Here is a 24177-nt window from a genome sequence, read left to right on the forward strand (position 1 = left end):
TCCTCAGGTAGTGGAATGTCCAATTTTCTGAGGAACCTCCAGACTGATTTCCAGAGTGGCTGTACTAGTTTGCAATCCCACCAACAATGGAGGAGTGTTCCTCTTTCTCCACATTCTTGCCAGCATCTGCTGTCAACTGAGTTTTCATCTTAGCCATTCTGAATGGTGTGAGGTGAAATCTCAGGGTTGTTTTGATTTGCATTTCCCTGATGACTAAGGATGTTGAACATTTCTTTAGGTGCTTTTTGGCTACTCAATAATTCTCAGCTGAGAATGTTTTGTTTAGCTCTGTACCCCATTTTTAATAGGGTTATTGGCTCTCTGGAGTCTAACTTCTTGAGTTCTTTGTATATTTTGGATATTAGCCCTCTATCTTTTCCCAATCTGTTGGTTGCCGTTTTGTCCTAATGACACTGTCTTTTGCCTTACAAAAGCTTTGCAGTTTTATGAGGTCCCATTTGTCGATTCTTGATCTTAGAGCATGAGTCATTGGTGTTTTGTTCAGCCCAAAAGAAATCAAAACAAAATATTTCATGGTTCTGAATACCCTGGCTCTTTGACACATTTTTCATATATACAGAGATTTGTCTACAAACTAGCCTTTTTTTATTGATTTTCTTCCTGCATACTCATTAAAATGCACATAGGACAGAAGAGATAAACACCTTTTGTGCTATTACTGATCGTAATCATCACTGTTGTTCATTGCTAAATACCTAAAAATATCTACCAAACCTCATACCCATTTGATCTGCGCTCTTTTTGAAAGGAGCACAGTCAGAGCAAACAGCATCAGTTTCTTTCTGACTCAGTGGACTTCCCAAATTTTTGTCAGCTCTGGTGCTGGCTTTGTAAGACAGATGAGCAAACTTATATTTGTCTAATGTTTTCCTCAAATCAGAAGAAGCCAGACAGCTGATAAAGCATACTGATGTTTTCCCATCACCTAACACTTCAAACTCATTCTGTTGGACATCTTGTGAATGAAGCTGGTGGCACATCCAGCCATTATCTCAGCAGTAACAACAGGAGTCAGCTCCATGGACTCCATGCCCCTTTGACAAGACTCAGGGTGCCCTTTGTCTTCAAGGTACAAAAGACCATAAATAAAAAGAGTCAGTCTAATAATGACTTAGTCCTATAGAAAGGCTTGGCTCTTAGACATCTATCTCTCAAAGCTTCCACAGAAACCCAGAAAACAAAAGCAAGGTAAACCCAAAAATAAAATGTGAATGAAAAATGCTAAATAAAATTGGGGGGGAGGGGTCCAGCCAAGTTTGTTTGGTTTGATGGTGTTCGTTTTTATTTTTCAATTTTTTTGTTTCTATTTTTGTTTTCAGTGACACACAAAGTAATATAAATCAGGTAGAGAGAGGTTTGGAGGCCTAAGGAAAAGGCTACAATAAAGTGTAAGAGACAGAGAAATTAAGAGATACAAGCTTTCTGCTAGTAGAGAACTGACTAGAAAATGGTCTCTGATTAAGCCACACCTGTTTGAGCCTTGATTTAGTCATCAGTAATTGTACCTATTTCACAAAAGTGCTATAAAGAACTTCAAAAAAATGCCCATGATGATTTCATGTACTATATATACCAAAGCTCCTGAAACACTTGTAAACACAATGAGAAGTTTTCATTAAAAAACAAACAACAACAACAACAAAAAAAACCCCAGAAAATTAGAGTAGGCAGTAAGAATTTACTCACAACACCTCTGAAGGTAAGCTTAACTGTAACCATATTAAAATGAATAAAATTCCCTTTCAATAAGCAATATTTAATACAACAAAGAAAAAAGTCACATGTACAATATATAGAAGGCTCAGATAATGGAAAGTTATATAACAGATACCTAAGTAAATTTTGGTAGAGAACAGAACATTTCTTTTAGCCACAGAGGGAAACAGGCAAAGGGGCTGGAGGTGTATCTCTATAGCATAGCATGAAGCTATCCCCCTGTACGCTGAACTCAATCCACAGCACCAAAGAAAAAGAAAGAAAATTATTTCAAGGAAAATGTCTGACTTGTACAGGGTTATAATGGATGAAATACACAATTCTCTGAAAAGAAATGCTTCCAGCTCACCTGTGGAAAACTGTATCTGCAAATAATGTCAGCATCCTCTCTAAGTGTTTATTCACTGTTAAGACATAACAAATCTCCCTATACTACCCCACATCTCCTGCTCCATCCATTTTTTTTACCAACTCTTCCTAATTTTAATCTAAGTATCTTATAAATCTGTTTATTTCTCTCTTCATCATTTCCTTGACCCAAATTACCATTATCTGTTACCTGCATAGCCTTCTGACTGTCTTCCAGCAGGCACATCTGTCTTCCACACTGAATCCAGAGAGGTCTTTTCAATGGCTAAGATTTCACTGTCACTGCTAGTTCTACATCTTTGACTCGGGTTTTTCTCTAGCCTCATTTTAGACTATATGCCCTCACAATTCTTCTGTTCCATCCACTCTAGCCTTTATGACCATCCTTAAAATTGTCATGTTCACTCAGGACCTCTAAACAAGCTATCCTTTTGATTTAGAACGTTTAGCTGCTAATTTTCTTCTCCTAATTAACAGCTATTCACCCTTTAGGACTTGGTGCTGATATAACTTCCTAAAGAAGGTCTGCCCTACTACGTTACACTAAATTTGATCCCCATTCTTGAAGAAGAAAATGCTTCCTTTTAAAGAGCTTTTAAAGTTACAATTTTATGTTTATTTTCTGTTTATCTATCATGATTACATGACTAAACAAAAACTCCTTTATCAGGACTAAGCTGATAAATAATTTTGCCTTTTATCATACTAACATACCTATTTTTACTTAAAGACTTTCTTTTCATGAATAATAAGCCAATAAAAACAACCATTAATCAATGTCCTGCCTGTGGTACAACACATGCCTGTTCCCTGACCAGGTCCTTCTACTCTAAACTCATCATCTGTTTAGAAAATCACCCCTTTTCTAGGTTAATAGTATTATTCAGGAGCTGTTAGTAAGGAGCCTGAGAAGTTCACCTTAATCCCAGAAGAAATGACTTGGTTTGCTGAAAGACAGCAATTTTTAAGATGGGAGAAAGCACTTCAGTGATGTATTCAATTAAAATACAAAGTTCCAGTTTTAATTACTCGTCCATTTATAAGACGAGTAGGTTCAGGAGACTAGACTGGCTGGCCAGCAAGCCCCTGGCATCCTCCTCCAGAGATAGAACTACAGTTGTATATTATAACTCGTGGCATTTTTATGTGAGGTCCAGGGATCAATCTCATGTCCTAATGCTTGCAATACAAGTACTTTACCAAATGAGTGTTCTCTCCATCCCTCATAAGACACTTCTAAAACAATTAAGACAAGACACCAAAGGGAAGAAATAATTATAGATCACATATATAATAAATTAGGTCCAGGATATATGAAGAAGCCACACAACTCATATATTTAGATGTAACGTGTCAGTAGAGAAGATATATGAATGCCTGGGAAAGCACATGAAAAGATGTTCAGCAATGTTAGCCAGTAGGGAAATTCAAATTAAAACCACAATGAATATTACTACACACCTCTTGAAATGCTAAAAACAATATTGGCCGTGCCAAATGTTGAGGAGGATGTGGACTGGGAACTGAGCACTGCTGGTAAGAAAATGGTACAATTTCTTTAAAAACCAATTTGGTAGTTTCTTAGATTGTTAAACATAAAACTATCATATAACTCACCAGTTTATTGTTACATTCCATCTCCAGAGAGGAAAAAAATCTGCATGTCAATAGAAAGACTTAAACATTTTTCGGGCTGGAGAGATGGCTCAGTGGTTAAGAGCACTAATTGCTCTTCCAGAGGTCCTGAGTTCAAATCCCAGCAACCACATGGTGGCTCACAACCATCTGTAATGGGATCTGATGCCCTCTTCTGGTGTGTCTGAAGATAGCTATAGTGTACTTATATATAGTAAATAAGAAAATCTTTAAAAAACATAAACAAACATTTTCATTATTACCTAACATACTTACAATTAACAGCAAAAAGTTCATCAAAAACAATACCCATTCAGTTAAATTCTATATAACCAAAGAAATTAACTATTGTTATATATGACAGCTCAATCTCAAAATGTCCTAAAGGACAGACCGGAAGTGAGCATCTATATCATATTTCACCTGTCTGAAATTCTTTAGGAATGGAACAACGATACAATGAGAAAAGACATTCGCCATCAAGTCTGACCTTTGTTCAATCCCAGAGACCCACATGATAGAAGAAGAGAACTCCCAAAAGTTGGCCTCTGTCCTACAAATGCATGCACACACACACATAGGCACACATGCACAAAATGTTAGACATAGATGATTGTTTTTGTATGAAAATGCTTTTCATACAATATATTCTGATTATAGTTTCCCCTTCCCCAACCCCTCCCAGATCCTCCCCAACTCCCTATCAATCAAAATATACGCCCTTTTTTTTCCTCATTAGAATACAAACACACATCTAAAAAATAAAACAAAATAATAACAAACTGAAATAGGACAAAACAAACAGAAGGAAAAGCACAAGGAAACACATACAGCATAGAGACACACACACTCACATAAAGAGAAATCCCATGAAATCACAACACTGAAACCCATAATACATACACGAAAGGCCTATAAGGAAATTAATTAATTAAAATAAAAATAATGCTCAGGCAAAACATTATGAGACAAGGAACCTCCAAAACTGCCACTGTGTTAGTCTGTGTTGGCCTTCTACTGCGAGGTATGGAGCCTGCCCATTAAGAGTAGCTTAGTTTTGCAGCTCAGTGAAACTCCATTGGAAAAAACTAAATTTCTCTTTGCGAAGTTATCAGCTGGAGGCAGCTTCTGGGGTAGGGCTGGCAGCTGGGGTGCACTTTTACTCTCAATGCTTAGTCCCCATCAGGCTTAAACCTGTGCGGGCCCCCCTGTGCATACTACCACAGTTTCTGTGAATTCCTGTGTGTCAGTCCTACTGTGTTTTTGGAAGGCCTTGTTTCCTGAGACTCTTCCATCTCCACAGGCTCTTAAAACCTTCCCACCTCCACTGCCACAGGATCCTGAGCTCTAAGGGGAAGGATTTAATGGAGACATCCCATTTAGAAAGTAGGGTTCAGGGGGTTGAGGATTTGGCCCAGTGGTAGAATGCTTGCCTAGCAAGCACAAGGCCCTGGGTTCGGTTCCCAGCCCCAAAAAAAAAAAAAAAAAAAAAAAAAGAAAGTAGGGTTCAAAGGTTTCTCATTCTCTACATACTGTCTCAATGTAAGTCTCTCTTTGGTTCCCATTTGCTGCAGGAGGAAGCTTCTCTGATAAGGGATGTGTACAATGATCTATAGATCTATGAGTATAGCAGAATGTCATTAGGAGTCATTTAATTGCTGTGTTCCTTTAAAGTAGTGATTCTCAACCTTCCTAATGCTGCAACAATAAAATAATTTTGTTCCCACTTCATAACTGTAATTTTGCTACTGCTATGAATCATAATGTAAATATCTAATATGCAGAATACCTGATAGGCAACCCCAAAGTGGTCACGACTCACAGGTTGAGAACCACTACTTTAGCAAAACAGTAGTATTTGGTTTTGCTTAGGCCACTGGGATATGTAGTCTCAGGTTCTTGGTCAGCCAAGCAGCAATGGGAACGGGTTCTATCCATGGTGTGGGTCTTAAATTCCACCATATATTGGCTGGTTACTCCCCCAAGCTGTGTGGCGCTACTGCATCAGCATTATCTTGCAGGTAGGTTGCCATTGTAAACTGAAGGATTTGTAGCTGGATTGGCATTTATCTTTCTCCTCCTGTAGCTTTAGAGTATTTTCTAGAACCATGAAATGTTCTAGAAATCAATATGAAGAATAGGCATCAATTCAACTTCTCCCTGTTCAATGAGTTGTGTAGATGTTGTCTTCAGCAACACAGCATCAGTTTATAGCCAGAATAGCCCTGACAATAGCATGGGTTTTTTGGGGGTGTCCATAGAACCCCCTTCACCAGCAATTATATGCAACCCATTCCCAGAACTGAAAGCTTCATTCTGTAACAAGAGATATCTAACTGGGGCTTTGTCTTCTCTGTTATTTGTGACTCCATTTGGATTTCTTTCACATATGTATATATTTTAAGAAGCTTCTACTGAATTGGGTTTTCATACACTCTTCAAATGGCCCTTAATTTTACCTGTCCCTCCCTTATCTCTCTTCATTTGATCTTCCCATTCTAGTCCTGCCCTCATACACCCCAATAATCCATGACTGTTTCTATTCTATTTCCACTGCTTAGGGAGATTCATCCCCTCCCCCAAGTCCCTTACTCTTTAAGGCTATATATGTCACCTGCTTATCAAAGACTTAACAGTTAACATCCATGTAAAAGCAAATATATACATATTTATCTTTTGGAATCTGAATTAACTCACTCAGGATGATTTTTTCCCTAGCTCCATCCATTTACCTATGAATTTCATGATTTCATTTTTCAACAGCTGAATAACATTCTACTGAGTAAATGTATGACATTTTCCTTAGCCACTCTTCCATTGATGAAAATCTGGGCTATTTCCAGTTTCTGGCTATTATGAATAGAAGAACAATGAAATGGTTGAACAAGTTTCTCTGCAGGAGAAGGTAGAGTCCTTTGGGTATATGCCAAAAGTGGTATAGCTGGGTCTGGAGGTAGACCATTCCCAGCTTCTTGAATAACCGCCATACTGACTTCTACAGTGGCTGCTCAAGTTTGCACTTCCATCAGTGACGGATGAGTGTTCTTACTCTACATCTTCACAACAGTGAGCTGTCATTTGTTTTATTGATCTTGGTCATTCTGATTGGTGTAAGATAAAATCTCAAAGCAGTTTTGATTTGCATTGCCCTGATGACCAAGGATGTTGCTCATTTAACTGCCTCTCATCTTTTGAGAATTCTCTTCAGATTTGTACCCCATTTTTAAATTAGGTTATCTTCCTGATGTCAGGTTTTTTGGGTTCTTTATATATTTTAGGTGTTAGACCTCTCAAATATGTAGTTGGTAAAAATATTTTCCGTTCTGTACCCTGTCACTTTGTCAAAATAGTTTCTTGAGGTTCTGTTTTTAATTTTGTTCTTAGTGACTGTGCTACTGGTGTCTTGCTCATAAAGTCTTTTCCTATGTCAGCGAGTTCAAGATTGTTATTCACTGTGTTCTCTTATATCAGATTGAATTTTGTGCACGGTGTTAAGTATGGATCTATTTGCATCCTACCACATGCAGCCATCCATTTTGACCAGCACCATTTGTTAAAGATGCTATCTTGTCCCAATGTGCATTTCTGACTTAATTAAAACGGGTACCAATACTTGTGTAGACTTTCATTGAGTCTTCAATTCAGTTCCATTGATTAACATGTCTACTTTTAGATGTGTAGCTTGGCTTTCATGTGGGTCCCAAACAACTGGAGCGGAGGCTATCCCAAAAGCTGTTGCCTATACGTGGAATATGTTCTTCTAGCTGGGCTGCCTTGTTTGGCCTCAGTGGATGAGAAAGCACCTAGCCAGTGTCAGGGGATATCCATGAGGGATCCCACCCACTTAGAGGAGAAGGGGACAGGGCATGGAGGGAATGACTGTGGAAGGGGATGACCAGGAGGGGGGCAATAAGCAGGATGTAAAGTGAATAAGTAAAAAATAAATAATTTTTAAAAAGCAGACACTAGAAGTTAAAATATTTGGTTTAATTACTAGATCATTCTATTTTTATGTTAGTAGAATTGATTATCTGAATGATGTATTAATTTTATAATTAAATATTAAAGTTGGTTGGAAAAAAACCATGTCTGCTTTTATGTCAGTACCATGCTGGCTTTGTTACTACAACTATGTTGTACAATTTGAGATCTCGAATAGTGACAGCAGTTCTTTTATTACTCAGAATTGTTTTCAGTATCCTGATTTTTCTGTTTCCATATGATGCTGAAAACTGTCCTTTCAAGATCTGTGAAGAACTTTGTTGAAATCTGATGGGGCTTGCACTGAATCTGTAGATTGCTTCTGGTGGGATGGCTATTTCTTCTGTATTCATCCTACTGATCCATGAACACAGATCTTTTCATCTTCTGATATTTTCTTTCCTTCTTAAAGAAATTAAAGTTTTTATCATGTAAAGTTTGGTTAGAGTTACCACCAAGATATTTTGTTATTTGAGGCTATTGTAAAAGGTTTAGATTTCACTATTTGGCGGAGTATAGGTTGTTAATGTATGTCCTTATGAATCTCCTTAATGTCTGTTGTTATGACCCACTTTTTAGCTCTAATTTTGTTAATTTCGACATTCTCTTTTGACCTTTTAGTTAACTTTGCTAAGGGTTAGTCAACCTTACTGATCTTCTCAAAGAACCAACTCTTCGTTTCACTGATAATTTGCATGTTTGTTTCTTGTTTGTATTTTATTGATTTCAGCCCTGAGCACTCAAGTGTGCTAAGTTACTAGTATGAGATCAACCCAAATATGTGTTTGTGTGTGTGTGTGTGTGTGTGTGTGTGTGTGTGCGCGCGCGCGCGCGTGCGCATATGATATACATGCACTTAGTGCTCTGAACTTACCTCTTAGAATAGCCTTTATTTTGTCCCTTAAGTTTGGGTATGTTGTGGTTTCATTTTCATTCAATTTTTAAAAATGTTTTAATTTCTTTCCTAATTTTTGTCTTGACCCATTTGTCATTCAGTAGTGAGTTGTTCAATTTCTATCAGTTTGTAGGCTTTCTGTTCTTGCTGATATCCAGTTTTAATCCACGGTGGTCAGATAGAATGCAGGATGTTACTTCAATTTTCTTGTATCTGTTGACACTAGCTTTGTGTCTAAGTATATGGTCAATTTTTGAGATAGTTCCATGAGCTGCTGAGAAGGTATTTTATTTTGCATTGGAGCAAAATGTTCTGTAAATATTTGTTAGGTCCATTTGGTTTGTGACATAATTTAGCTCCAGCATTTCTCTGTTTAGATTTTGACTGGATGTCTATTGATTGATGAGAGTGGGGTATTGAAGTCACCTTCTATCACTGTGTGAAGGACCATATGTGATTTAAGCTGTACTAGTTTTACATTAATAAACTGGGGCATATTTAGAAGCAACCCAAGAGATAAACAGAAGAGATAGAGAAGGACGCTCTATGATGAGTATATGGTGCCCTTCCTTATCTCTTCTGTTCAGTTTTGGTTTGAAGTCTATTTTGTCTGATAGTAAAATGGCTAGACCAGCTTGCATCTTGGGTCCATTTGCTTGGAATATCTTGTTCTATCCTTTTACCCTAAGGTGATTTCTATCCTTGATGTTATGGTATGTTTTTTGGATACAACAGAAGAATGGATCCTATGTGTGTTTTCAAATCCAATCTGTTAGTCTATGTCTTTTTATTAGAGAATTGAGACAGTTAATCCTGAGAGTTACCAATGGGCTGTATTTATTGATTCCTACAATTTTACAGTATGCCCCCCCCCACACACCTTTTGATTTGCTGGTCTAAGATTATTTATTCCTTGTTTTCTTGGATATGGTTTACCTCTTTAGGTCCAAGATTTCCTTCTAGCAACTTATTTGCAGACAGCTACTGGTTAAAGATGGTTTTATCATGGAATGTTATTCTATTTTGGTTTTCTCTCCTTACTGTGATTGAAAGTTTTGTTGGGTATAGTATTCTTAGCTGGCATCTGTGGTCTCTTAAAAGTTTATAGAACATCCTTCTAGGCCCTTCTGGCTTTTAGAGTATCTAGTGAAAAGTCACATCTGCCTTTATATGGTCCTTGGTCTTTTTCCCTTGAGACTTAATATTCGTTTTGTTATTGTTCTGTATGTTTAAAGTTTTGACTAATATGTGTTGTGGGGAATTTCATTTCTGGTCCAGTCTATTTGGTGTTCTGTGTACTTTTTATACCTTGACGTGCACTTCCTTCTTTAGGTTAGGGAAATTTTCTTCTATGATTTTGTTGAAAGTATTCTCTGTGCCTTTGACCTGCATTTCTTCTATTTCTATTAATCACAGATTTGGTCTTTTCATGTTGTTTTAAATTTCCTGAATGTTTTGTACTTGGATTTTTTTATATTTAACATTATTTGAGGTATTCATCTATTCTATCTTATCTTCAATGTCCCAGATTCTTCCCTTCCACGACTTATATTCTGTTAGTTAGACTTACCTCTAAAGTTTTAACTTCATAAATTTTTCATTTCCAGTATCCCCTCAGTTTGGATATTCTTTAGTGGCCCTATTTCTACTTTCATGTCTTGAACTGTTTTCTTCCCTTCATCCCACTGTATTTTCATAGATTTAATTAATGGATTTGTTCACTTCCTCTTTAAGGTCCTTGAGCATCTTTTTAATAGCTATTTGAAGTCCTTGTCTTATGTTTCAAGTATATTGTGTTTCTCAGAGCCTGAGGGTTGCTGGGTTCTGATGGAGGTATACTGATTAATATTGATTGTGTTTCTGGGCTGGTGTCTAGGCATCTGATTTTGGGATGTTTGTGATACTGATATCTGGTCTTATCTTTGTTGGGTAGGTTTTCTGTTCCTTTGTTTCTGTTGCCTTCTCTGAATCTTAGCAGAATGTTGTGGCTATGGGCTGCATGATACAGAGAGCTTCTGGATCCCTGACAGAAGTAGCCACTGGGGGTCCCAGGTAGAACTAGATCATATTTCTAGAGTTGTGGGCTGACACAAAGGAATGGGAATGGACTAGAATTGGGGAGGGGACACTGAAAGGGTCCATAGGATGGAGAAAAGCTGGATCTGTCACAAAGTTACGCAAGGTCCCCAGGGAATAAGTAGGGTCAGAGGAAAGGACAAAACCCTCCAAGTAGTCTGCTACAGGGCTGAAGATGAGACTGGGAAATTGGAATTGGAAAACAGGGGAAAAGAGTCAGATGTTTCCTTCTTGATTGTATGGATGATTTCAGGGTCACTTACATATTTTAAAATACATTGCTATACTCTAAACATGTGTGGTTTGTTCTATCAATTTCTTCTTATTAAACAGTTTTTTAAAACTCATGAATTAATCAGAAAATTAGATTCTTAACTTACTTCCTATTATTGAACTGGCCACAGTTATTACTAAGACAAACCAACTCAGGGTCTTTTAAGATTTTATACCTTCTAAATGATCAGTACTTTCACTAGTTTGATTAAACACAAAGAGGCTTAGAAAGATATGCTTTTATATAAGAATATTTTACAATATGAATAAAAAATGAATTTTAGAGAACCTTTTCTGTACCACTCACCCACACACAGCTTTTTCATATTGCCTACATGATAAATCCTCCACAGTCCATGAAGATGCTCTATGGAGCCATGGCTTTGAAAACACATCCAGCATAATCAATGGCTTTACTGTGCAGTAATGGTGCTGACTAAAACTCACAAGTGAACTACAGTAGCGAGTTCTAAATTAACATACACTAGTTTCCTTGTTATAATTTACAAATTTTTAAAGTTATTTGTAAGGAGCCAAACTGTACAGTGTTTATAAACAAATCCAAGAAGAACCCGGTTTTTTTGTTTGTTTGTTTGTTTTTTTCCATCTTTATTAACTTGAGTATTTCTTATTTACATTTCAATTGTTATTCCCTTTCCCAGTTTCCAGGCCAACATCCCCCTAACCCCTTCCTTCCCCTTCTATATAGGTGTTCCCCTCCCCATCCTCCCCCCATTATCACCCTCCCCACAACAATCATGTTCACTGGGGGTTCAGTCTTGGCAGGACCAAGGGCTTCCCCTTCCACTGGTGCTCTTACTAGGATATTCATTGCTACCTATGAGGTTGGAGCCCACGGTCAGTCCATGTATAGTCTTTGGGTAGTGGCTTAGTCCCTGGAAGCTCTGGTTGGTTGGTATTGTTGTTCATATGGGGTCTCGAGCCCCTTCAAGCTCTTCCAGTCCTTTCTCTGATTCCTTCAACGGGGGTCCCGTTCTCAGTTCAGTTCAGCAAATACTATGTATTTGCTGTATTTTGGCTGTGTCTCTCAGGATTGCTGTATTCTGGCTGTGTCTCTCAGGAAGAACCCGGGTTTTTCACACCAGTCCCTTGCCTGCTGTGTCACTCTTGGCAAGTTAACTTTTATCTTCATGCCTCTGACTTTTCATCTATGGGACATGGTAATAACACTATTCTTCTGACAATGACTTACAAAGACTCATTAAACTAGGCAGCTGAACGACTCGACTTGAGTCACAGCACCTGCCAACAATCTAGGGTCAATCCCCAGGACTCACGTGGCAGAAGGAAAGTCAATTCCTGGGAAACTGTTGTGACATTCATGCTTGCATAGTATTTCTAACGTCTTTAAAAACAATCCACTACGATAGGGATAAGGTACTCACTCGGCACTGCAGCTGGTTCATAATGAACACTCCATGATTTCACTCATCATTATGATCGTGCTCATGATTGTGACTGTGACTAGAGATTAGATTAATACATAAATCAATGCTATACCTGACAATTTGAAAAACACCAACAAGAATTCATGCAGAAGGACTGAATCGTCAATTTCTAAACAACATATAAATGACCAATACTCATGAGTAATAGTCAACATAGGAACAATCAAAACTGTTTCAAGATGGTTAATATCAAAAGGAAATACTAGGAGTTGACAATGATGGGGACAAACTAAAGTCCTTATATATTATAGCTGACAAGATTTTTAAACAGTTCAGCTACTATGAAAAGCTAGCAGTTTTACAAAAGAACCATAAACAGAACCACCATAAACCCAAGTTAGTATATTCAAACCTACCTCTAGGTACATCTACAAACTAGAAAAATAAAGGTAGTCCAGTCATAGGGGGTTATCACCTAAGAATGAAAAGCTGAAAATCAAACAGATATTTATATACCAAAGCTTATAACAGCACTTCAGTGACTTAAATGTGAACACAACTCAAGTGTCCATCAGCAGATAAATGGAAAAGCAAAATGCAGCATATGTAATAGAATTCAGTCATGATAAAGAATAAATTTTGATAAAATGAGTCTTCATGATAGACATGGTAAACATGACCAGAAAACAAATATATAATTTTATGAATATGAGGTACATAAAATAGATAACTCACTAACACAAAAACTAGAACAAAGGTTACCAGCATTTAGGATGAAGATATGCAAGACAGAATTATTATTTAATGGTACAGAATTTTTGTTGCAGATCATAAAAAGATTTTAAGTATATACTGATGGTGTAATAATTATACAATTTGAGTATTTCAATATCACTAAAATTGTACTAACAGATTAAATTTTGGAAATATATATTTCAAAATAACAACGAACTAATACAGAAGAACTTGTTACTTTAGCATCTTCATTTTAATTCCTGCAGTTTATAAATGAAGAACTCAGTATCAGTTCTGAAAAAGGCAGAGAAGCTATGATTAAAACATACTGCTAGGGCTGGAGAGATGGTTCATCAGTTAAGAGCACTGACTACTCTTCCAGAGGTCTTGAGTTCAATTCCCACCAAACACATGGTGGCTCAACCATCTGTAATAGGATCCAATACCCTATTCTGGTGTCTGAAGACAGCGTACATGTACTCATATGTGTAAAATAAATAAATCTTTAAAAAAAAATGCTGCTAAAACCATTTAGAAAACAAGAAGACGAACCTTTGAAAACAAATATGTTATAACAAATGTAACCACAAACTAGATAGTAGAAATGGTATTATTCATTCTCTGTCAAAAGAAAAAACTACATCAGAGCTCAGTTACTGACCACCACACTTTACCAAATATCTTTAGGACTCACTTTTGCATGATTAATTACTTCTCTAGCCAAGTGAAGAAATGACTTATGTTCCCTAAATCTCTTGACTGTGACTCACCTATGCATTATATCCTTTAAAAACTGAGAACTCAGCCAAGCAATGGTGGCACAAGGCCATTAATTCCAACACTCAAGAAGCAGAGGCAGAACAGGCAGATAGATCTCTGAGTTTGAGGCGAGTCTGGTCTACAGAGTAAGTTCCAGGACAGCCAGGGCTACACAGAAAAACCCTGTCTTGGAAAAAAAAAAAAAAGAGGAATCTCTTCACAAAGTGATAGAAAATATATGTACCAAACATATTATTAACTAGGGAGAGAGGAATAAGTTAAACTATAGATCGAATCAATCCTTGTAATGAATTGTCACATATTGAATATAAACGGTAAAAATCTTATGGTGCTATCAGTCCAAATATAAAGCAATTAAAAACTCACTCCAGACCCCTGCACTCCTGTTGGCTCACCATGAAATAAAATAATCATGAAATGAAAATCATGCTTTAAAAAAAAAATAAAAACAAGTCTTATTGTATAATCTAAGCTGGTCTGGAACTCACTATGTAGACTAGTTTGCCCTTAAACCTGAAGCAATTCCCCTGCATCAGTCTTTACAGATGATTTCCGAATACAGAAATTACAGATAACAGCACTACCATTCCAGTCCAGGTTTCTGTTTTGTTATTATTGTTGTTTTAACTAAATTTCTTGGTTTCTATTTAATGCAGAATTTTAAGTTTTCCCTCTGTATACTTGACTTGAAGCAGGAAGATAAGTTTTCAATGATTTATTGATTAGAGAAGGCAAGCAGAAGGATGAGTCAGAAGGGGTAAGTGACAACTCAAGAAATACTCATTTATTCTTGTTAAATTTTGAAACAAAAAAGTATTGCCTATTTTCTAAAAAAATTCAACTAAAAGTATATTTGAAAACATACTTTTAATATTACACACACAGTATAACACCAAACATGTACACAGGAAAAAAAATGGAATAAAACATTATAGAATAGTTACCTCTGAGAAACAGATTTGCAGATGATTTAAATTTTCTTTGGATTTTACAAATTTCAAAATTTTTCACATTAAGCAACTTACCATTTACAATTACAAAATATTAAATGTAATGATTATGTGTCCTGGAACTTAGAAACTAAAGGGTAAGGTAAAAAGTTAACTAGGTATATCTAGTTTTCCCATCACATACATAACATTTGTCCTTCCTTAAAGGATCAGTTCAGATCACAGTTTAAAAGAATCTAAGCCTAAAGAACTAAGATACAGGAGGTGAAAAGCACGGGCCTTGTCTACCTCCAAAGGATTGCTGCAATTATCATCTCCTCCTCCTTTGTGGATGTTTTGTTCATTTTTGTTTTCTGTTACCTAGGTAATGGTACTTCTAGCATTTCCCTTAAAGACTGTGAAACTCACAATCTGGTATTTCTCACTGTAGAGTTTTCCTAACCTTCAGCTTTGAAAGGTCATCTCCCTAAGGGAAGCAGTGAGATCTAGAAGCTAAATCAGGAGGCTAAGGAATCCGAGGTTAAGAGTTCCAATCCTGACAAATTGTGGACTTTGTCTCCAATTTTGGAAATAAGCTGGACTTCCTAAGCCAGTTTCTCTCTGGCAAGGACATTTTTTTAAAACTGTTTTGACAGACTCAGAACTATTGACTTGAAAGTCAATAAAGTTTCTTTTTAACTTTTCACACTATTCTGAATTTTGGGTTTTTGTTTTGTTAGATATTTCTTCTCTAAATGGTCCACAATCCCACTTTATGTACATAAGTATTATCAAACCCTTAGCCTCAGAAATGCAGGCAACATAGAGACTAGAGCTTGAACCATATTGAAGATCATTATTAATGTATACAGTCCAATAGAACCTTAGAAGCAAAGCAAATGAAGAGTAATTGGATAAGAAAAAGAAAATTTAAAATATCCGAATTACAGCAGAAAGATAACAACTTCTATATAATAATCTAGCAAACAGGAACTGCAGAGATAGTTCAGAGTTACAAACATTTGTTACTCTCGTAGAAAATCAGTTGGGTTTGATCCCCAGCATCCACATATGAATCACAATCGTCCGTTAACTCCAGTTCCAGGGGAGCTGAAGCAACTTCTTTGCTGACTTCCACAATACCGGGCACACATGTGGTACATACACACACATGCAGGCAAAACATATGTACAAACAAAATACAGCAATCTAACAAAGGAGGCTGTGTTTTCTTATTATATTCATAAACATCTTGCTGTTTCTTTCTACTTTCCTTCATGTACTTCTTCAAGATTGCCTTCTCACCAGAAGATAAACCACTGTTCTTCTGCAGTACTTGGTAGCCTTCAGGAAGGGGGGGGGGGGCTTGTTTTTGCTTTTGTTTTTTTCTTCACAAACATCAGAGAGCAATTTTCCCTCTGCCAAAACCAGTGAAGCAATTTCAGTAGTGCCCTCAGCATACTTCAAACTTCCTAGTTAACTAGACCAAACATCTCTAGTTACTTGAAAGTTGTTTTTAATAAAGTAGAATAAGAGAGCAAATGGCTAGATTTTTTTTCCTGGATTAACTCAAGACATTAGTTGATGCTTGTTCGTGGTTAACCTACTTAAAAGGTGATCAAATCACTTTGCTACTGAAGAGAGCAACTGTAAAGAACAATTACATAAAACCCTCTGCTCCAACTTACCTCATCCTTCTTCCTAATAAAAACAAAGAATCAGAAGCCACTGCCTTGCCACTTCAGTAATCTCAGCAAGCCTACTGTCTTAGTCATGTGAGGTCCTTTTCTCTTTCTCAATAATGACAGTCATTTATTTCACCTAACAGTATAGAACACCACTGTACATTTGTTTTAACATTATGAGTACTCAAAAGCTGAGTATGGTAGCTTATGCTTATAATCCCACCATGCAGAAATCCATGACAGGAGAATGTTCACAGATTTTAAGCCACTCTGGGCTATATAGTGAGTTCCAGGTCAGCCTGAAATGCAGAGGAAGACTCAGTCTCAACAGCACTCAGTTTTACAACTGAAAAAGGCTGAGGCAATTCCTGTATATGTTCACATTGCTCATGCTGGAAAGTTATATAAATCCTTATTTACAAATCTGTGATGTAAATCCACAAAACTCTGAAGCCCTAAGCTTTACTGATAACCTTCTCTCACATTAGTCTCTGACTTACACTAATGTGGTTATTTATAGTCTTGAGAGCACTTGGCTTGATTGCAAAAATATTAACATGACTGACTCCTGATGATTCCTCTTAATGTCAGTAGGGATTTTATACCACTGTATATACACTGTATATATCAGTTTTCCAAATTCAGTTTTTAAATCTAAAATACTCTAGTCCAATTACTATAGAAGAGATTATAAATATACAATTTGAGTCAGTGAAAAATACTATAATTCTCTGAAAATAAAGTAGTAATAAGCCAATGATAAAAATTAGAACTATACTAAAATAACAAAATAAATTGTTCACCATTGTTTATGGACTGAACAGTAATAGAACATGTAAATGAGAATTTTTCTCTCACGAAAATGGGGCTATTTGAATTTAAAATTACATAAAGTTTTCTTGGAAAGTCCCTATGATCTGGAAGAACTCACTTATTTGTTTCTTATTATGTACAAACCTTGAATTCACCCTTCCCAATACTGGGATTACAGATATGTAAAGCCACATACAATCGATAAAGAACTCTTAATACATATAAATAAAACATGAATTTGGAGGGACTAAGAAGATAGCTCAGCGGGTTAGAATACTTCCTCCGCAAGGATGAGGAACTGATTTCCAATCCCCAGCACTCACGTAAACATCCAGCCATGGCTGTATGTCTGTGACCTCAGCACTGCTCACAGAGACGGGAAGGTCTCTGAGAGCTCACTAGCTATCTGACCAGCCAGCTAGTCTAACAAAACCTAGCTATAAGCTCAGTGAGAGGCAATATCTCAAGGCCATAAAGAGCCCACATCTAGTTCTGCTCCCCCATAATGCACACATATACACGCAAATGAATTTGGACAACATTCAGAACCTATGCCATAATATAAGTACTAAACTGAAGCCTAAAATTCAAAGAATTTCTACAATATTAGTAGTTATTTGTGATAGTTTAACTAATAATCGTGAGAAAATTCAAACACTTAAGCAATGTGAACATGTTTTGGAATGAATATGACACACATTCACTGATCTTTCTTCTACCAGCTAATTATATAGAGCACCGAAAACATTCAGTCTTGACTGAACAACTTTACTCAGGTATACATTAATACAAAACAGGCTACATATTGAAGCATGTAAGAATGAGAGACTGAAGGCAGGGGAGAAGGAAAAAAGAACAATCCACTAATAATCTCTAAAGTTAAATAAAAACATCCTACAAAGAGCCAGTGAGTGAACCACATTAAACTCATACTGAACCAAAATGCCTTTAATCCCAGCACTCACAAAACAGGGCTGGTGGATTTCTGAGGTTCAGGCCAACCTGGTCTACAAAGCAAGTTCTAGGACATCCAAACTACAAAAAGAAACCCTGTCTGGGGGGAGAAAAAAACTGTAATGGGCCAAAATGAAACAACTTCCTGGATTCACTGCTGGTAATATCTTAAATAAATACAAAAACGTAGTCTCTAGAAGTGCAAAAACCAGACTTCATCTTTGACTCAACTCCTGAAATATTCAATATTATATACTACAACATAGGCCTTCCACCCTATCAGCTCACATGAGAAATGCTTACCAGCTCCCACTGTCCCATTTCTAGAAGTCTTAGTACTTAATGAAGTATAATTCCCTTCCTTTATTTTGTATTTGCTGAGATATGAAATAGTACCTACCAACTTTTTGAAACTTTCCAGAAGGTTCCTTTTGCAGTCCATAAAAAGAGATCTACACTAACTTAATGTTAATGCTGCTACTCATTTTATTAACTGAATATTTTAGATAAATCCTAATGGAAGTATTAAAATTGTAAAGTACAAGATATCTGCTGACTCTTTAGTGTACTTGTTCCAAGAGTGATCAGTGCACACCCTGCAAAACCTGTTACACAGATGAGAGCAGAGCACTACTACAGACAGTTCAGAGGAGCTCGAATCCCTTTCAGGGTATCCTACTCTTGCCATCCGCTCACTCAGGGTGAAGTAGTTCATTTTAATGTTCTCATTGTTTACCAGAAAGCATAGACAGCAAGGCTAGCTTTGCTGCTCCCGTTTCCTTTTGCTAGCTTGCTGAGCTTTTGCAGGCAATTGACTTTGCTTTGACGCTATAAATATCTGGGAAATGTTCTGCATTTGATGCTCGCAGATTCTGCGTCCATATTTAGCTGTTTGTGGCATGTCTTTGTTTAAGCTACTCTACCACCCATAAAATCAATCAGGTTGAGCTCTAAATGGTCAAACGGAAGACGAATTAACATTTAATACCTATTTACTATGAGGCAGAAGACCAATCTGCTAGACCTGATGACAATAAAGGAGGTAGTAAAGGAAGACTATAAACAAGACAGACAGACTATTGTCAAAACTTTATACTCTTGACAGGACATGGACACAATCTGTTAATACTGGAACGAAACATTTTACTCAAACAAAGGACAGCATAAACATTTTCTCTTAGCTGTGTCTCAAAGACTTGCATTTGTTTGTGCTCTAAATATAGACCCACCTACTACAAAGTTCTGAACATATTCCAAAGAAGTTTTCCAAATCATGGTAATACACAAAGCTCTGAATATATTATCAAGCAGAGAGCCAAACTTGTTAACCAGAATAAAAACAGTGCCAGCCTTCCAATCTGTGAAGTAAACTAAGAAAATACTGCTCCTCAAAGTTTCTATGAGATATCCTTAAGAAGGGACAAATATTTTTGTTAGGTTTTTTTCTTTTTTTGCATGATTTCAAAAAGAGGATGTGAGCTAGCCAGCATCCAGAATCCTTCAATACGTCTCAGTATAATTAGCCTTTGAAACCATCTCCACACTGTGTAAACCAGACCTGACCAGCATCTTATCTCCACCTTCCTAACTTGTGAAAATAGAGTCCTCCGGACGATGAGGTAAAAAGTGCTGAACTGAGAGCTTGCTCAACTACTAGCTTCAAAAGTCAGGATGGAATCTGTCAGGATGGCCAAGTTGTAGTTAAATAATGGGACTGATTAGACCACAGTCCATATTTAATCCACATACTTAAAGGAAAGGAATTAAAAACTTCTCTCAAACAGGTGGATCAGACTTTTAAAAAAGTCTCTATAAATTATGTACAAGATCAAAGATAACCCCAGAGAATCAGCTTTGAATACACAAAGCAGACAAGAAACAAGAAAAACAAACATATTCCTTAAGTGTTTATTTTCCCATGGTTGTTCATGCCTTTAATCCAGCCACTTCTGGAGGTAGACGCAAACAGTTCTCAATGAGTTTGAGACCAGCCTGGACTATGTGGCAAGTTTCAGGCCAACCAGGGCTACATGGTGAGATCCTGCCTAAATAATTTTTAAAAACTGATTTTCTGGGCTGGAGAGATGGCTCAGTGGTTAAGAGCACTGACTGCTCTTCCAGAGGTCCTGAGTTCAAGTCCCAGCAACCACATGGTGGCTCACACCATCTGTAATAGGATGCAATATCCTCTTCTGGTGTCTGAAGACAGCTACGGGGTACTCAATATAAAATAAATAAGTAAATAAATCTTTAAAAAATTGATTTTCCACATTGACATTCTGACCTCAAAGAATCATACAATAAACAATTTTAAAACTACCTAAAACAACCAAGACCCATTTAGTTTTGATTTGTATCAAACTATGGACAACAAAGCAGTCTCCAGGGTAAAATCCTTAGAAGAAAAAGCAGCAGCATTAAACAGTAAATAAAAATGAGTTTTAATTACCTGCAGAAATCACTACATTTAAAAACACAAAAAGATGATGCAGTGGGAATTCTACCACTTAACATAGAAAATAACTTCTTGTGTATGAATTTATGTGCATGTAAGCCAACTACTCCAGATTCCACAATGTATGCAGAAGCCTGGGATGGGGAGATGAAAATGACTCACACAAAATTAAATGACAGCAAAGCTGTGGCAAAACCAAAAAGAAAACTATCAGGTTCTTGGCCCTAGCTGTATGCTACTAATTTCTAGGTTTCTTCAAACATATTTAGATGTACGTGCTGGGGTGTGTTTGTGTGCAAAGATGTGCATATGACAAGTCCAGTTCTAGAACAGACTACCAAACATTAGTGAAAGTTTACATGGGTTACATGTGAGGGATACTTACAATAAGGCCTAGAAAGCCCATATTCTAACGTGGTCCCCTAACATTGTATAAAAACAGTTAAGTGAAAGTGTACACAGACAAGAAGATAAAATGGAATCACAATGTACTCCAATTTATAGTCATTTTTAAACTCTCATCAACTTTTGTTATAAGTGATCAGCTAAACTGAATTAACAGTCAGGTGGACTATCGGGCAGCAAAGCTTTTAATCCAACCTGCTGAGAATGAATTCAGCAACTCTGCACCAGTTTCATTTAGCTAGGGGAGTGGGGGTGGGGAACCACTTAGAAATACCAGCAAAATACATAAATTTCTAAGAACTAGCCATAAGAAAAGTGGCTGATTTTTATGACTGAAAACACCTTTACAGATTATTTAATCCAGTCCACTCATCTTACAGATAAGTAATCTGAGGCAAAAAGGTGGTCTTATCTGCCCTAAATTGTTTAATAATTTAGTGACAGAACTAAGGCAAGAACTCAAATGTCTGAGATCTTTCTCTCCAAGATGGGCCTAAAGACCTGAAGTCAACTGAACTGTCCAAAAGATAACTTACAGACCATGAAAAGGGTGGTCTTGAGTTATAAACTCTCCTTGGAGTATGAAAGCAGAAACATAATACGCCAATCACCAGCAGGGTTAGATGCACACGACTGCAGGGCAGCATCTCAACAGTTTGATCCCAGATGCTTCAAACTGGTCATCTTACACTTTATGTCGTTTATGGTCATGTGGGCTAAGTGATAAACACTCAGATATTTTGATATTTTGGAAAGCCACAGCTAAACCATGAACCCACCATGTTCAATGTTTCCACAGCCTTTCCTTAATAGAAACTCATCATTCAGTTTTAATTTAAAAGATGGTTACCGGGGAATGCAGAAAGGGAAAGGTTTTTAGTGTGTTCATCACTTTAAACCTGCTGAGTGGCAACCGGGTAGCTTCACAATGAAAACCAGAAACAATAGTGCAATCTGAAACAATCTACACACTCAGGACAAGTGGAGAGTAAGGTTCAAGGAAAAGCTATAGGTAAATCTACTGCTACCAAACACTTGAATTGGGGCTGGTGCAAGGGCTAGGACTAGGGCTGGGTCTCTTCCCATCTCGCCACCCCCACCCCCCTCGATTTTGTTTTGTTTTGCTTTTCATTCATTAGCTCATCTTCTACTAAGCCTTCCCTATCTTCCTCTCAGCACTGGCTTCACACAACAGGAAGGAAATGAAATCCCATTCACTTGGTTTTGTGCCTTGTTCCATCCAACCCTCCTGAAGACTCGGCAGCAAGTGTCTTTAATTAATCACCTAAGAATTACGTCCGGATAGCTCAACTCTATAAACTTACTGTGGATATCTAAAGAGGTCCAAAGACCTCACTGAGTCACATAACCAGGCGCTATGTTGGATAAACTTGTCAAAAAGCATTTCCTGCAACAAAAAGGGATGTGGGCAGCTGACCCAGGATAGATGGGGACTCGGAATGCATCAGAGCCTAAGGAAAAGATAAGAAACGCCACCCTCTGCAGGCAGACGACTTGTGATCCTTACCGAACACCCGGACCCAGCTCTGCTGCTGGCACACTGACTCCAGAAGGATCCGATCCAGCATGCCACCGGCCACTGCTCCGCTGACTGGGACGACCGCGTCCAGATCCTCCGGGGGCAGCGGCGAGTCGGACTCCAGCCCCGAGAACATCTCCGGCCACGACAGCGCCTCCGCGGCTCCTCCGGACGACGGGGAAAGCTCCATGGTGTCCCAGAGGGAGCAGGCGGCGGCGGCGGCGGCAGGGCGGGCTCCCCGGCTGCGGGAAAGAGACGACGGCGCGGCCACCAGCACCCGAACGGCAGCCGGCGCGGACGCCGCTCACCTCCTTCCCCGCCGCCCACTGCCCAAGGGCCGGGCGCCGCAGCCCACCTGCAAGCGGAGGGTGGGACCGGGACCGGGAGGCGGGTCCAGCGTGGTCTGGAGCGGAGGCGGGTCCGGGCTCAGGTGCGGGTCCGAGGCGGACGCGGTGCACCGGGGAGCGCGGGCTCACCTCCCGCCCCCACGCAGCCCTGCTCAGCCCCCGCGGGCGCGTTCGCAGGCGGCCCGGGCTCCGGCTGAGGATGGAGCGCGGCCAGGCAGGGCTGGGCTCGGGGGCGTCGCCACCAGGGGCCGCCCCCTCTGACCGGCTCCCGCCGCCGTCGCCTCAGGGGCTCAAAGCGCCGGCTCCCTCAGCCTGAGGGGCGCGCCCGGCCCGGCTTCTTTCCGCCTGGCGTCTGCTTGCTCCTGCGGAACGCGCAGGCCGGCCCGCTAACTCTCAGGCCGCCTCTCCAGCCGCTGCTCGGGCTCCGGCTCGCGCTCCTCTGAGAAACCCACAAGCCCGGCAGCCGCGGCGCTGGCGGCGGCGGCAGGCGGCATCCCAGGGTGATAGGCCGGAGCAATCGAGAGCCGAGAGCACGGCCGCGTGTGCAATCCAGTAACCGAGCGGAGGAGGAACTGCCGCCGAAGACAGCAAAAATCGGGCACCGAAATACTCATCGGGCCAGGCCCGCCTACTTTCCTAAGACTGTCCCGCTCGGACCGCCTCTCGGTGCGGGATCTTCGAGCTGCTGGTGGAAGCTGAGACGGTGTGGGGAGGCGGAGAGAAAAGGGGGTGCGGGAAATTTAAAAAGATGGGAAAGGCGCTTCCCTTTTTTCTTAGCCCCTTTCCTGTTGATTTCTGGACCAATGCTTCTTTCTTGGACGAAGAGCATGAAGACGCTGCTTTATCTAACAGTCACCTTGGAGGAAACGCCATCGTTCTTCCAGAAGGGAGATCTGGCCCTCGGTCTTGGATTCTGAGATCAGTGCGAGATCCCGGCTCTGCGCCCTGCCCGCCCTGGAACTGGATTTATCATCAGTTTAGAATAGCATGGCTACGATGTGTGGTGTGGATGGATGGACGAGCCCCGCAAGTACATGAAATGCCCCAAAGCCCCGGCATTAACTAAACAAGCTTCTCTCTTTTTTTGCCTTTGATCTTTGTGCAATCTGTTGGCTTCTCTTTTCCTCTAACAATGTCACTTGTGTTTTATTTTTGGTCT

General features: G+C 39.0%; 1 protein-coding gene across 2 annotated transcripts in view; it reads right to left on the reverse strand.

The window, feature by feature from the left end:
* The window catches only part of Rasal2 (RAS protein activator like 2), a 269469-nt gene extending 246499 nt beyond the window's left edge, over positions 1 to 22970 (reverse strand). For both annotated transcript variants that reach the window (XM_032914830.1, XM_032914829.1), the window contains exon 1: positions 22660 to 22970. In XM_032914830.1, coding sequence (XP_032770721.1) covers positions 22660 to 22861 — 202 coding nt within the window. In that variant the 5' untranslated portion in view covers positions 22862 to 22970. The remainder of the gene's footprint in view (positions 1 to 22659) is intronic.
* Positions 22971 to 24177: the final 1207 nt, after the last annotated feature.

Source organism: Rattus rattus, chromosome 10 (genome assembly GCF_011064425.1).
Source record: "Rattus rattus isolate New Zealand chromosome 10, Rrattus_CSIRO_v1, whole genome shotgun sequence".
NCBI lineage: Eukaryota > Metazoa > Chordata > Mammalia > Rodentia > Muridae > Rattus > Rattus rattus.